The sequence below is a fragment of the Phyllobates terribilis genome, unplaced genomic scaffold, assembly GCF_046119375.1.
Source record: "Phyllobates terribilis strain yellow unplaced genomic scaffold, ASM4611937v1 Scaffold_9__5_contigs__length_417890890, whole genome shotgun sequence".
NCBI classification, from domain to species: Eukaryota; Metazoa; Chordata; class Amphibia; order Anura; family Dendrobatidae; genus Phyllobates; species Phyllobates terribilis.
In genome coordinates this window covers 417,147,156-417,160,035 of record NW_027362769.1, presented here as the reverse complement: position 1 = coordinate 417,160,035, position 12,880 = coordinate 417,147,156, and the positions used below count along the sequence as shown (strand labels likewise).

General features: G+C 48.5%; 1 protein-coding gene across 2 annotated transcripts in view; it reads right to left on the bottom strand.

Moving 5' to 3' along the window:
• The window catches only part of TGFB1I1 (transforming growth factor beta 1 induced transcript 1), a 367,808-nt gene that overhangs the window by 38,596 nt on the left and 316,332 nt on the right, over positions 1-12,880 (bottom strand). For both annotated transcript variants that reach the window (XM_073649072.1, XM_073649073.1), the window contains exon 9: positions 4,884-5,057. In XM_073649072.1, coding sequence (XP_073505173.1) covers positions 4,884-5,057 — 174 coding nt within the window. The remainder of the gene's footprint in view (positions 1-4,883; positions 5,058-12,880) is intronic.

Here is a 12,880-nt window from a genome sequence, read left to right as displayed (position 1 = left end):
GAAAGTCTATTAATGAGACAAATAGACGAAGTAGCAAAAAATAACGAGGTGATTATTATGGGGGACTTCAACTACCCCGATATAGACTGGGAAACAGAAAGCTGTAGATCTCAGAAAGGAAACAGGTTTCTGTCAATTATCAAAGACAATTATTTGTCACAACTTGTGCAGGAACCAACTAGAGGGACGGCCCTTTTAGACTTAATATTAACTAACAGGCCAGACAGAATAACTGAGGTGCTGGTCGGGGGGCACCTGGGAAATAGTGACCACAACATGATACAATTCCACATGTGCTTCAGTAGGTGCCCAGCAAGGGAGTCACAAAAACACTGAACTTCAGCTAAGAGATGCCCTTCACCTTATAGACTGGGATAGTATCTTCAGTAATAGGAGCACGCATAGAAAATGGGAAATTTTCAAAACAGTCCTACATAGTCACTGTAGAAGGTACATACCTTATGGGAATAAAAGGGCTAGGAATAGGAGGAAGCCAATGTGGCTAAATAAGGAGGTCAAGAGGGCAATGAAAAACAAAAAAAGGGCTTTCTGTAAACTTAAACAAGAAGGCAGCAAGGAAGCGCTAATATCTTATAGGGAAAAAAACAAAATCTGTAAGAAACAAATAAGAATAGCAAAAGAGGAGACAGAGAGACTAATTGCCAAGGAAAGTAAAACGAATCCCAAACTGTTCTTTAACTATATAAACAGTAAAAGGATTAAAACTGATGGAGTTGGCCCATTGAAAAATAACCTGGGTAAAATCATAAAGGGCGATGAGGGTAAAGCGAACCTACTCAATAGCTTCTTCTCCACTGTTTTCACCAAAGAAAACAATTTATCGGAGGAAATGCCGAGTGATAAAGTAAACCCTCCGCTAAATATCACCCACCTAACCCAGGAGGAAGTTCAGAAACACCTAAATAATATCAAAATAGACAAGTCACCAGGCCCAGATGGCATACACCCCCGGGTACTAAAAGAATTAAGTAATGTGATAGACAGGCCGCTGTATCTTATACTCAAGCACTCTTTATGGACAGGGACTGTCCCACTAGACTGGCGCCAAGCAAATGTGGTACCAATATTCAAAAAGGGGTCTAAAAGTGACCCTGGGAACTATAGAGCAGTCAGCTTAACGTCTGTTGTGGGTAAATTGTTTGAAGGATTTCTTAGAGATGCTATTGTAGAATATCTTAATGATAATAACTGTCTAACTCCATATCAACATGGATTCATGAGGGATCGCTCCTGATGGCCTTCTACGAGGAGGTGAGCTCACAGCTGGACCGGGGAGAGTCAGTGGTTGTTGTAGACCTTGACTTCTCCAAAGCGTTTGATACCGTGCCACACAAAAGGTTGGTATATAAAATGAGAATGCTTAGTCTGGGGGATAATGTGTGCAAGTGGGTAAATAGCTGGCTGAGTGATAGAAAGCAGAGGGTGGTTATCAATGGAGTAAGCTCAGGGGGTGTCAGGGTTACTAGCGGGGGGCCTCAAGGGTCTGTCTTGGGCCCTATATTATTTAATATATTTATTAATGATCTAGTGGAAGGGTTGCATAGTAAAATAGCAATATTTGCAGATGATACTAAACTTTGTAAAGTAGTTAATACAGATGAGGATAGGGCACAGCTACAGGAGGATTTAGATAAATTGGGGAGTTGGGCCAAAAAATGGCAAATGGGGTTCAATGCCGATAAATGTAAGGTTATGCACATGGGAAAGAAAAACAGCAGTCACCCATACATATTAAATGGGAAACCGTTGGGGAAATCTGACATGGAGAAGGACCTGGGCGTCTTAGTTAATAGCAAATTAAATTGGAGTGCCCAGTGTCAGGCAGCAGCTGCGAAGGCAAATAGAGTCATGGCATGCATCAGAAGAGGAATAGGGGCATATGATGAGAACATTGTTCTTCCTCTGTATAAAGCGCTGGTAAGGCCGCACTTAGAATATTGTGCACAGTTCTGGCCTCCGGTGTTCAGGAAAGACATATTGGAGCTAGAGAGGGTACAAAGGAGGGCGACTAAGGTAATAAAGGGAATGGAGGGACTAGAATACCCAGAGAGGTTGTCAAAATTAGGCCTATTTACGTTGGAAAAGAGAAGGCTTAGGGGAGACCTCATAAACATGTATAAATACATGAGGGGGCAGTACAGAGATCTTTCCCATGACCTGTTTATACCAAGGATGGTGACAAAGACGAGGGGGCACACTATGCGTCTGGAGGAAAGGAGGTTCCTGCACCAGCATAGAAGGGGATTCTTTACGGTCAGAGCCGTGAGACTCTGGAACTCTCTGGGAGAGGAAGTGGTGATGTCCAACTCACTTAATAAGTTCAAGAGAGGCCTGGACGCCTTTCTTGAGAACAATAAAATTACATCTTATGCTTAGTGATAGTTAATTAATCCAGGGATTTAATCTGACTGCCAGATTGGTGTCGGGAAGTGAATTTTTCCTCAATGATGTAAATTGGCCTATACCGCATGTTTTTTTTTTTGCCTTCCCCTGGATCAACGCTGCGGAATAGCTGCAGTGCACAAGAAATAGGCTGAACTGGATGGACGCTTGTCTTTTTTCGGCCTTCTAAACTATGTAACTATGTAACTATATATATAATGCCAATTAGTATATAAAGTTATCCAACTTTCACTACTGTCTCAGAATTGGTCAGATTGACCAATTAAGACGAATTTCGAGGACGACATTCAAAAAGGAGGGAAGAGTGTGACAGTCACAAGTAGTGCTGTTGCTTTAAAAGCATTCAGCAACTATTAGAAGTAACATAAGCACATAAGACAGGAAGTGTTGTGCTCCAGAAGCATCCAGCAACTAGAGGGGTTAATACAGTCACAGGAGACAGGCAGGGTTTTAGCAGAGCCCCAGGGGGATTAAGGGGAAGTTGTTTACTGTCTGACTGGAGCTGAAGAGAAAGGTGGTGTGTGTGTTCTGCATCTGACAGAAGCGCCCCTGCAAGTGAAAAGGATTCAAGTCAGGAGTGAAGCTAAGCACAGGTCAGGTAGAGTTCCTGAACTAGCAGTGCAGAGCATTGTCAGACAGAAAGATAAGGACTGGAAGAAATGGTGTCATAGGGATCATCTCCCGCAGCAAACCCTCCCTCCCCTCCATCTCACTGCGCTGTAAAGAATGCTTTGTTCATTAATGTGCCTTTGCATTAGAACTGTGATGTCCTGTACTACTGGGAAATCCGTGAACTGCTGTGCTGCTAAGGAAACTGTACTGTTTGTCACTGGAGCCTATTGCTGATAAGACTTAACTTGCACTGGCTGTGCGGCTTCTTATTAAATGCTACTGTTCTACCGTTTATGAGGACTCTTGTCAAGTGTGTCTGGTCAGAAAGTGAAACAACCTATGTGTCTGTGCCTGAGGGTCAATACCCCTGTGTGCCTGAAAGAAGCTGCAGCACATGGTCTATGGTCGCCCTGAGTAACAGTTCCCCCAGGACTCCAAAGAATTCATGTAACCTGTCTCGCCCATATCTGAACCTAGTGGCGTGCGTGTAACATAAGGTTTTACTACTAGAGGTTAGGACCGTCCCGAGTAGGGTCACCTTGACGTTGTGGGATGGCTTTTACATTTTTTTTTATCAAAATTATGTTTACTAAGTACCTGTAGCAACGGCGTCTCTGCCTCCTGCTAGGCAGAGACGCCGTCCCTCTCACCTTCCTGTTCAGCGCGCGGCGTCCTCCTGCGCTCCTTCCCTCGCTGCTGCCGGCGCGCGCTCCTTCCCGGGCACTGTGCCTAGGGCGCGCGCGCTCCCCCTCTCTTAAAGGGGCCGCGCGCGTCGTCCTAAGGGGTCCCCGGCCAATTGCCGGAGGACTTCCAATATATGGGGCACCTCCTCCAAAATGGAGGTGCCCGAGCAAAGTTGTTTGCACTGTGTCTCACCTGTGCTTCAGCCCTCAGGTTCCGCTGCTAGCCTGACTTCTCGTCCTGCCTGCCAGCCTGTTACTTGCCTTGTCTGTTTGACCGCTCACCTGGGAGCGTCCACCAGTTACCTGCCTGTTACCTGCATCGTCTGTCAGACCGCTCACCTGGGAGCGTCCACCAGTTACCTGCCTGTTACCTGCCTCGTCTGTCTGCCTGCTCACCTGGGAGTGCCCACCAGTTACCTGCAGTTACCCGCCCCGTCTGTCTGCCCGCTCACCTGGGAGCACTTGCCTGTTTCCTGCCAGCCTGCCTGGAGACCCGGCCGTCACTTGTTGTGACCATCTTCCTGGTAAAACCTATACACTGCTACCTGCCCTGCTTTCTCGAACTGTGTCCACCTGCCAGCTACCAGAGACTTCCGCCTGCTTGCCGTGTCCATCCACCATACCGGTCAGTCCCAGCCATCTGACCCGTGGGAGACACCTGCTCTTTTACAAGGTCAACCCCAGAGTAGCACCTGGTCCCTCAGCCCAGATCCTCCCTAGTCATGGTGTCGTTAGCTGCCGTACGACCAGGGTCGGTTCGGGTGGATACTTAGTCACGCCCCTCTGGGTCCCTCCTTGCACCTCGGCACAGAGGTTCCACCACCCAGCCCCATAACAGTACCCTATGTTATTTTCATACACTTTTGCTATTTATATATTTACTGTAAGTTATTTGCTCATTTTGATTTTTTCTTAGGTTTAGAATGGGGAGAAAGTAGGAAAAGCACCAGGAGAAAATGTACAGAACGGTGACAGAGGCAGAAAAGCACCAGGAGGACATTTATAAAACATGGAAAACTAGAAAAGCACCAGGAGAACATGTACAGAACAGGGAAAAGAAGAAAGTGCAGAAATACAAGGACTAGAAGATGTGGGAAGCAGCAGTCACTGAGGATCATAGCAGATGACATGGAATCTGAATAGAATTCCTGGATGAGGTCTTACCTGTAAAATGGGTAGGTCACACAATGCACAGCGTGGGGCATATAGAGAAAAATAATCCCTTTCACAATATGGACGTCCTTCTTTCTCAAAAAAATTAGTAGTTCCAATAAGTGACTTACAGTGGGCACAAACAAAGTGTTCAGGGTGCCATGTATGTCCTAATGCAGTCACCACCTAAGAATGAAGAGCGCAGTAATTACAACCCATGATTAGTGCAATAGAATATTAGCTCTGAGCATGAAACCCACCACTCACACACAGGATGAGGTCGCATCGCATGTAGGACGGGCTGCAGCTTATATTGCACTAGATGGAGGCCCGATGCTATGGCATCGGGAGGCGGTAATGTCACGATGGGGGCAAGCTTTACAGAGTTGAGAATCTCTCCCCCCCATGTGCTCACCCACCTATCCACTCTCTCTTTCCTCCATGTGCTGACTTCTCCCGTCTGTGCTCTCTTCTTTGACCTGTCTCCCCCATGTGCTCTCCCCCTTGTCTGCTGTCTCTCTCCTTCCTGTGCTGTGTTCTCCCCCCTGTGCTCTGTCTCTCTCCCCCCTGTGCTCTGTCTCTCTCCCCCCTGTGCGCTGTCTCTCTCCCCCATCTGCTGACTTCTCCCGTCTGTGCTCTCTTCTTTGACCTGTCTCCCCCATGTGCTCTCCCCCTTGTCTGCTGTCTCTCTCCTTCCTGTGCTGTGTTCTCCCCTCATGTGCTGTCCCGTTTGAGCTGTCTCCCCCCTGTGCGCTGTCTCTCTCCCCCCTGTGCGCTGTCTCTCTCCCCCATCTGCTGTCTTCTCCTCTCATGTGATCTCTTCTTTGAACCCATGTGCTCTCCCCCTTGTCTGCTCTCTCTCTCCACCCCTGTGCTGTCTTCTTCCCTCATGTGTTCTCTCGTTTGAGCGGTCTCCCCCCTGTACGTCGCGCATCTGCCGCCGGGATCAGCCGAATGATTCACTGCACCAGCGTGGAATTCGCACAGGCGCAATAAATCAGACCGCCACCGTCTTTGTGCAGACAGATAGCGGCGGTCACATTGAAACTGCGCATGCGCTCATCCTGTACACAGATGGCGGCGGACAGTGAATCATTCGGCTGATCCCGGCGGCGGCGTGTATGCCGTGTTCGCGACGGTGTTCCACTGGTGGTACCGCGCAAGAGACTGCGTACTGCGTACACAGTGTGTGTGTGTGTGGTGCGTACGGCGTATACAGTGTGTGTTGCATACGGCGTATACAGAGTGTGCGTACGACGTATACAGTGTATGTGTGGTGCGTACGGCATATACAGTGTGTGTGTGTGTGTGTGTGTGTGTGTGTGTGGTGCGTACAGTGTATACAGTGTGTGTGTGTGTGGCGCGTATGTCGTATACAGTGTGTGTGTGGTGTGTACGGCGTATACAGTGTTTGTGTGTGTGTGTGTGGAGCGTACAGCGTATACAGTGTGTGTGTGTCTGTGTGGTGCGTACGATGTATACAGTGTGTGTGTGGTGCGTACGGCGTATACGGTGTGTGTGTGTGTGTGTGGTGCATATGGCGTATACAGTGTGTGTGTGTGTGTGGTGCATATGGCGTATACAGTGTGTGTGTGTGTGTGGTGCATATGGCGTATACAGTGTGTGTGTGTGTGTGTGTGGTGCGTATGGCGTATACAGTGTGTGTGTGTGTGTGTGTGTGGTGCGTACGGTGTATACAGTGTGTGTGTGTGTGTGTGCTGTGTACGGTGTATACAGTGTGTGTGTGTTGTGTACGGTGTATACAGTGTGTGTGTGTGGTGCATACGGCGTATACAGTGTGTGTGTGTGTGTGCTGTGTACGGTGTATACAGTGTGTATGTGATGCGTACGGCGTATACAGTCATGGCCAAAAGTTTTGAGAATGACATCAAAATGATATTTTCCCATGATCTGCTGGCCTCTGGTTTTTATTAGTGTTTGTCTGATGTTTATATCACATACAGAAATATAATTGCAATCATATTATGAGGACCAATAGGTTATATTGACAGTTAGAATGAGTTAATGCAGCAAGTCAATATTTGCAGTGTTGCCCCTTCTTCTTCAAGACCTCTGTAATTCTCCCTGGCAAGCTCTCAATCAACTTTTGGACCAAATCCTGATTGATAGCAGTCCATTCTTGCATAATCAATGCTTGCATTTTGCCAGAATTTGTTGGTTTTTGTTTGTCCACCCGTCTCTTGATGATTGACCACAAGTTCTCAATGGGATTAAGATCTGGGGAGTTTCCAGGCCATGGACCCAAACTCTCTATGCTTTGTTCCATGAGCCATTTAGTTATCACCTTTGCTTTATGGCAAGGTGCTCCATCATGCTGGAAAAGGAATTGTTGGGCGCCAAACTGCTCTTGGACGGTTGGGAGAAGTTGCTCTTGGAGGACATTCTGGTATCATTCTTTATTCATGGCTGTGTTTTTAGGCAAGACTGTGAGTGAGTCGACTCCCTTGGCTGAGAAGCAACCCCACACATGAATGGTTTCAGGATGCTTTACAGTTGGCATGAGACAAGACTGGTGGTAGCGCTCACCTCTTCTTCTCCGAATAAGATGTTTTCCAGATGTCCCAAACAATCGAAAAGGGGATTCATCAGAGAAAATGACTTTGCCCCAGTCCTCAGCAGTCCACTCCCTGTACCTTTTGCAGAATATCAGTCGGTCCCTGATGTTTTTTCTGGAGAGAAGTGGCTTCTTTGCTGCCCTCCTTGAAACCAGCCCTTGCTCAAAGAGGCTCCGCCTCACAGTGCGTGCAGAAGCACTCACACCAGCCTGCTGCCATTCCTGAGCAAGCTCGGCACTGCTGGTAGTCCGATCCCGCAGCTGAAACAGTTTTAAGATACGGTCCTGGTCTTTCTTGGGCGCCCTGGAGCCTTTTTGACAACAATGGAAGCTCTCTCCTTGAAGTTCTTGATGATGCGATAGATTGTTGACTGAGGTGCAATCTTTGTAGCTGCGATACTCTTCCCTGTTAGGCCATTTTTGTGCAGTGCAATGATGGCTGCACGTGTTTCTTTAGAGATAACCATGGTTAACTGAAGAGAAACAATGATACCAAGAACCAGACTTCTTTTAAAGTGTCCAGTGATGTCATTCTTACTTAATCATGACTGATTGATCGCCAGCCCTGTCCTCGTCAACACCCACACCTGTGTTAATGGATCAATCACTAAAATGATGTTAGCTGCTACTTTTAAGGCAGGACTGCAATGATGTTGAAATGTGTTTTGGGGGTTAAAGTTCATTTTCTGGGCAAATATTGACTTTGCAAGTACAGTAATTGCTGTTAAGCTGATCACTCTTTGACATTCAGGAGTATATGCAAATTGCCATTACAAAAAATGAAGCAGTAAACTTTGGAAAAATTACTATTTGTCTCATTCTCAATACTTTTGGCCATGACTGTACAGTGTGTGTGTGGTGGTGCTTACAGCGTATACAGGGTGTGTGTGAGGTGGTGCGTTCGGCGTATACTGTGTGTGTGTGGTGCGTTCGGCGTATACAGTGTGTGTATGTGGTGCGTACGGCGTATACAGAGTGTGTGTGTGGTGCATACGGCGTATACAGTGTGTGTGTATGTGATGCGTACGGAGTATACAGTGTGTGTGTGTGTGTCGTGCATACGACGTATACAGTGTGCATGTGTGTAGTGAGCACGGCGTATATAATGTGTGTGTGGTGTGTACGGCGTATACAGTATGTGTGGTGCGCACAGCATATACAGTGTGTGTGTGGTGTGTGTACGGCGTATACAGGGTGTGTGTGTGGTGGTGCGTTCAGCGTATACAGTGTGTGTGTGTGTGTGGTGCGTTCGGCATATACAGTGTGTGTGTGGTGCGTACGACGTATACAGAGTGTGTGTGTGTGTGCTGCGTACGGTGTATACAGGGATAGTGGGGAGCACGTGGCTGGTGTGGAATTGTAGTCATGAGGCCATAGAGGTGAGTGTTCTACAGGGATAGTGGGGAGCACGTGGCTGGTGTGGAATTGTAGTCATGAGGCCATAGAGGTGAGTGTTCTACCGGGATAGTGGGGAGCATGTGGCTGGCGTGGAATTGTAGTCATGAGGCCATAGAGGTGAGTGTTCTACAGGGATAGTGAGGAGCACGTGGCTGGTGTGGTATTGTAGTCATGAGGCCATAGAGGTGAGTGTTCTACAGGGATAGTGGGGAGCATGTGGCTGGTGTTGAATTCTAGTCATGAGGCCATAGAGGTGAGTGTTCTACAGGGATAGTGGGGAGCACGTGGCTGGTGTGGAATTGTAGTCATGAGGACATAGAGGTGAATGTTCTACAGGGATAGTGGGGAGCACGTGGCTGGTGTGGAATTCTAGTCATGGGGACATAGAGTTGAGTGTTCTACAGGGATAATGGGGAGCACGAGGCTGGTGTGGAATTGTAGTCATGAAGCCATAGAGGTGAGTGTTCTACTGGGATAATGGGGAGCACGAGGCTGGTGTGGAATTGTAGTCATGAGGCCATAGAGGTGAGTGTTCTACAGGGATAGTGGAGAGCACGTGGATGGCGTGGAATTGTAGTCATGAGGCCATAGAGGTGAGTGTTCTACAAAGATAGTGAGGAGCACGTGGCTGGTGTGGAATTGTAGTCATGAGGCCATAGAGGTGAGTGTTCTACTGGGATAGTGGGGAGCACGTGGCTGGTGTGGAATTGTAGTCATGAGGCCATAGAGGTGAGTGTTCTACAGGGATAGTGGGGAGCACGTGGCTGGTGTGGAATTGTAGTCATGAGGCCATAGAGGTGAGTGTTCTACAGGGATAGTGGGGAGCACGTGGCTGGTGTGGAATTGTAGTCATGAGGCCTTAGAGGTGAGTGTTCTACAGGGATAGAGGGGAGCACGTGGCTGGCGTGGAATTGTAGTCATGAGGCCATAGAGGTGAGTGTTCTACAGGGATAGTGGGGAGCACGTGGCTGGTGTGGAATTGTAGTTATGAGGACATAGAGGTGAGTGTTCTACAGGGATAGTGGGGAGCACGTGGCTGGTGTGAAATTGTAATCATGAGGACATAGAGGTGAGTGTTCTACAGGGATAGTGGGGAGCATGTGGCTGGTGTGGAATTGTAGTCATGAAGCCATAGAGGTGAGTGTTCTACAGGGATAGTGGGGAGCATGTGGCTGGTGTGGAATTGTAGTCATGAGGACATAGAGGTGAGGTGAGTGTTCTACAGGGATAGTGGGGAGCACGTGGCTGGAGTGGAATTGTAGTCATGAGGCCATAGAGGTGAGTGTTCCACAGGGATAGTGGGGAGCATGTGACTGGTGTGGAATTGTAATCATGAGGACATAGAGGTGAGGTGAGTGTTCCACAGGGATAGTGGGGAGCACGTGGCTGGTGTGTAATTGTAGTCATGAGGCCATAGAGGTGAGTGTTCTACAGGGATAGTGGGGAGCACGTCGCTGGTGTGGAATTGTAGTCATGAGGCCATAGAGTTGAGTGTTCTACAGGGATAGTGGGAAGCACGTGGCTGGTTTGGAATTGTAGTCATGAGGCCATAGAGGTGAGTGTTCTACAGAGATAGTGGGGAGCACGTAGCTGGTGTGGAATTGTAGTCATGAGGCCATAGAGGTGAGTGTTCTACTGGGATAGTGGGGAGCATGTGGCTGGTGTGGAATTGTATTCATGAGGACATAGAGGTGAGTGTTCTACAGGGATAGTGGGGAGCACGTGGCTAGTGTGGAATTGTAGTCATGAGGACATAGAGGTGAGTGTTCTACAGGGATAGTGGGGAGCACGTGGCTGGTGTGGAATTGTAGTCATGAGGCCATAGAGGTGAGTGTTCTACAGGGATAGTGGGGAGCACGTGGCTGGTGTGGTTTTGTAGTCATGAGGCCATAGAGGTGAGTGTTCTAAAGGGATAGTGGGGAGCACGTGGCTGCCGTGGAATTGTAGTCATGAGGCCATAGAGGTGAGTGTTCTACAGGGATAGAGGGGAGCACGTGGCTGGCGTGGAATTGTAGTCATGAGGCCATAGAGGTGAGCGTTCTACAGGGATAGTGGGGAGCACGTGGCTGGTGTGGAATTGTAGTCATGAGGCCATAGAGGTGAGTGTTCTACAATGGATAGTGGGGAGCACGTGGCTGGTGTGGAATTGTAATCATGAGGATATAGAGGTGAGTGTTCTACAGGGATAGTGGGGAGCATGTGGCTGGTGTGGAATTGTAGTCATGAAGCCATAGAGGTGAGTGTTCTACAGGGATAGTGGGGAGCACGTGGCTGGTGTGGAATTGTAGTTATGAGGATATAGAGGTGAGTGTTCTACTGGGATAGTGGGGAGCAAGTGGCTGGTATGAAACTGTAATCATGAGGACATAGAGGTGAGTGTTCTACAGGGATAGTGGGGAGCATGAGGCTGGTGTGGAATAGTAGTCATGAAGCCATAGAGGTGAGTGATCTACAGGGATAGTGGGGAGCATGTGGCTGGTGTGGAATTGTAGTCATGAGGACATAGAGGTGAGGTGAGTGTTCTACAGGGATAGTGGGGAGCACGTGGTTGGTGTGGAATTGTAGTCATGAGGCCATAGAGTTGAGTGTTCTACAGGGATAGTGGGGAGCATGTGGCTGGTGTGGAATTGTAATCATGAGGACATGGAGGTGAGGTAAGTGTTCTACAGGGATAGTGGGGAGCATGTGGCTGGTGTGGAATTGTAGTCATGAGGCCACAGAGGTGAGTGTTCTACAGGGATAGTGGGGAGCACGTAGCTGGTGAGGAATTGTAGTCATGAGGCCATAGAGGTGAGTGTTCTACAGGGAAAGTGGGGAGCATGTGGCTGGTGTGGAATTGTAGTCATGAGGACATAGAGGTGAGTGTTCTACAGGGATAGTGGGGAACACGTGGCTGGTGTGGAATTGTAGTCATGAGGACATAGAGGTGACTGTTCTACAGGGAAAGTGGGGAGCACGTGAGTGGTGTGGAATTGTAGTCATGAGGCCATAGAGGTGAGTGTTCTACAGGGATAGTGGGGAGCATGTGGCTGGTGTGGAATTGTAGTCATGAGGACATAGAGGTGAGGTGAGTGTTCTACAGGGATAGTGGGGAGCACGTGGTTGGTGTGGAATTGTAGTCATGAGGCCATAGAGGTGAGTGTTCTACAAGGATAGTGGGGAGCATGTGGCTGGTGTGGAATTGTAATCATGAGGACATGGAGGTGAGGTAAGTGTTCTACAGGGATAGTGGGGAGCACGTGGCTGGTGTGGAATTGTAGTCATGAGGCCACAGAGGTGAGTGTTCTACAGGGATAGTGTGGAGCACGTAGCTGGTGAGGAATTGTAGTCATGAGGCCATAGAGGTGAGTGTTCTACAGGGATAGTGGGGAGCATGTGACTGGTGTGGAATTGTAGTCATGAGGACATAGAGGTGACTGTTCTACAGGGAAAGTGGGGAGCACGTGGCTGGCGTGGAATTGTAGTCATGAGGCCATAGAGGTGAGTGTTCTACAGGGATAGTGGGGAGCACGTGGCTGGCGTGGAATTGTAGTCATGAGGCCATAGAGGTGAGTGTTCTACAGGGATAGTGGGGAGCATGTGGCTGGTGTGGAATTGTAGTCATGAGGCCATAGAGGTGAGTGTTCTACAGGGATAGTGGGGAGCACGTGGCTGGTGTGGAATTGTAGTCATGAGGCCATAGAGGTGAGTGTTCTACAGGGATAGTAGGGAGCACGTGGCTGGTGTGGAATTGTAGTCATGAGGACAGAGGTGAGTGTTCTACAGGGATAGTGGGGAGCACGTGGCTGGCGTGGAATTGTAGTCATGAGGCCATAGAGGTGAGTGTTCTACAGGGATAGTGGGGAGCATGTAGCTGGTGTGGAATTGTAGTCATGAGGCCATAGAGGTAAGTGTTCTACAGGGATAGTGGGGAGCATGTGGCTGGTGTTGAATTGTTGTCATGAGGCCATAGAGGTGAGTGTTCTACAGGGATAGTGGGGAGCATGTGGCTGGTGTGGAATTGTAGTCATGAAGCCATAGAAGTCAGTGTTCTACA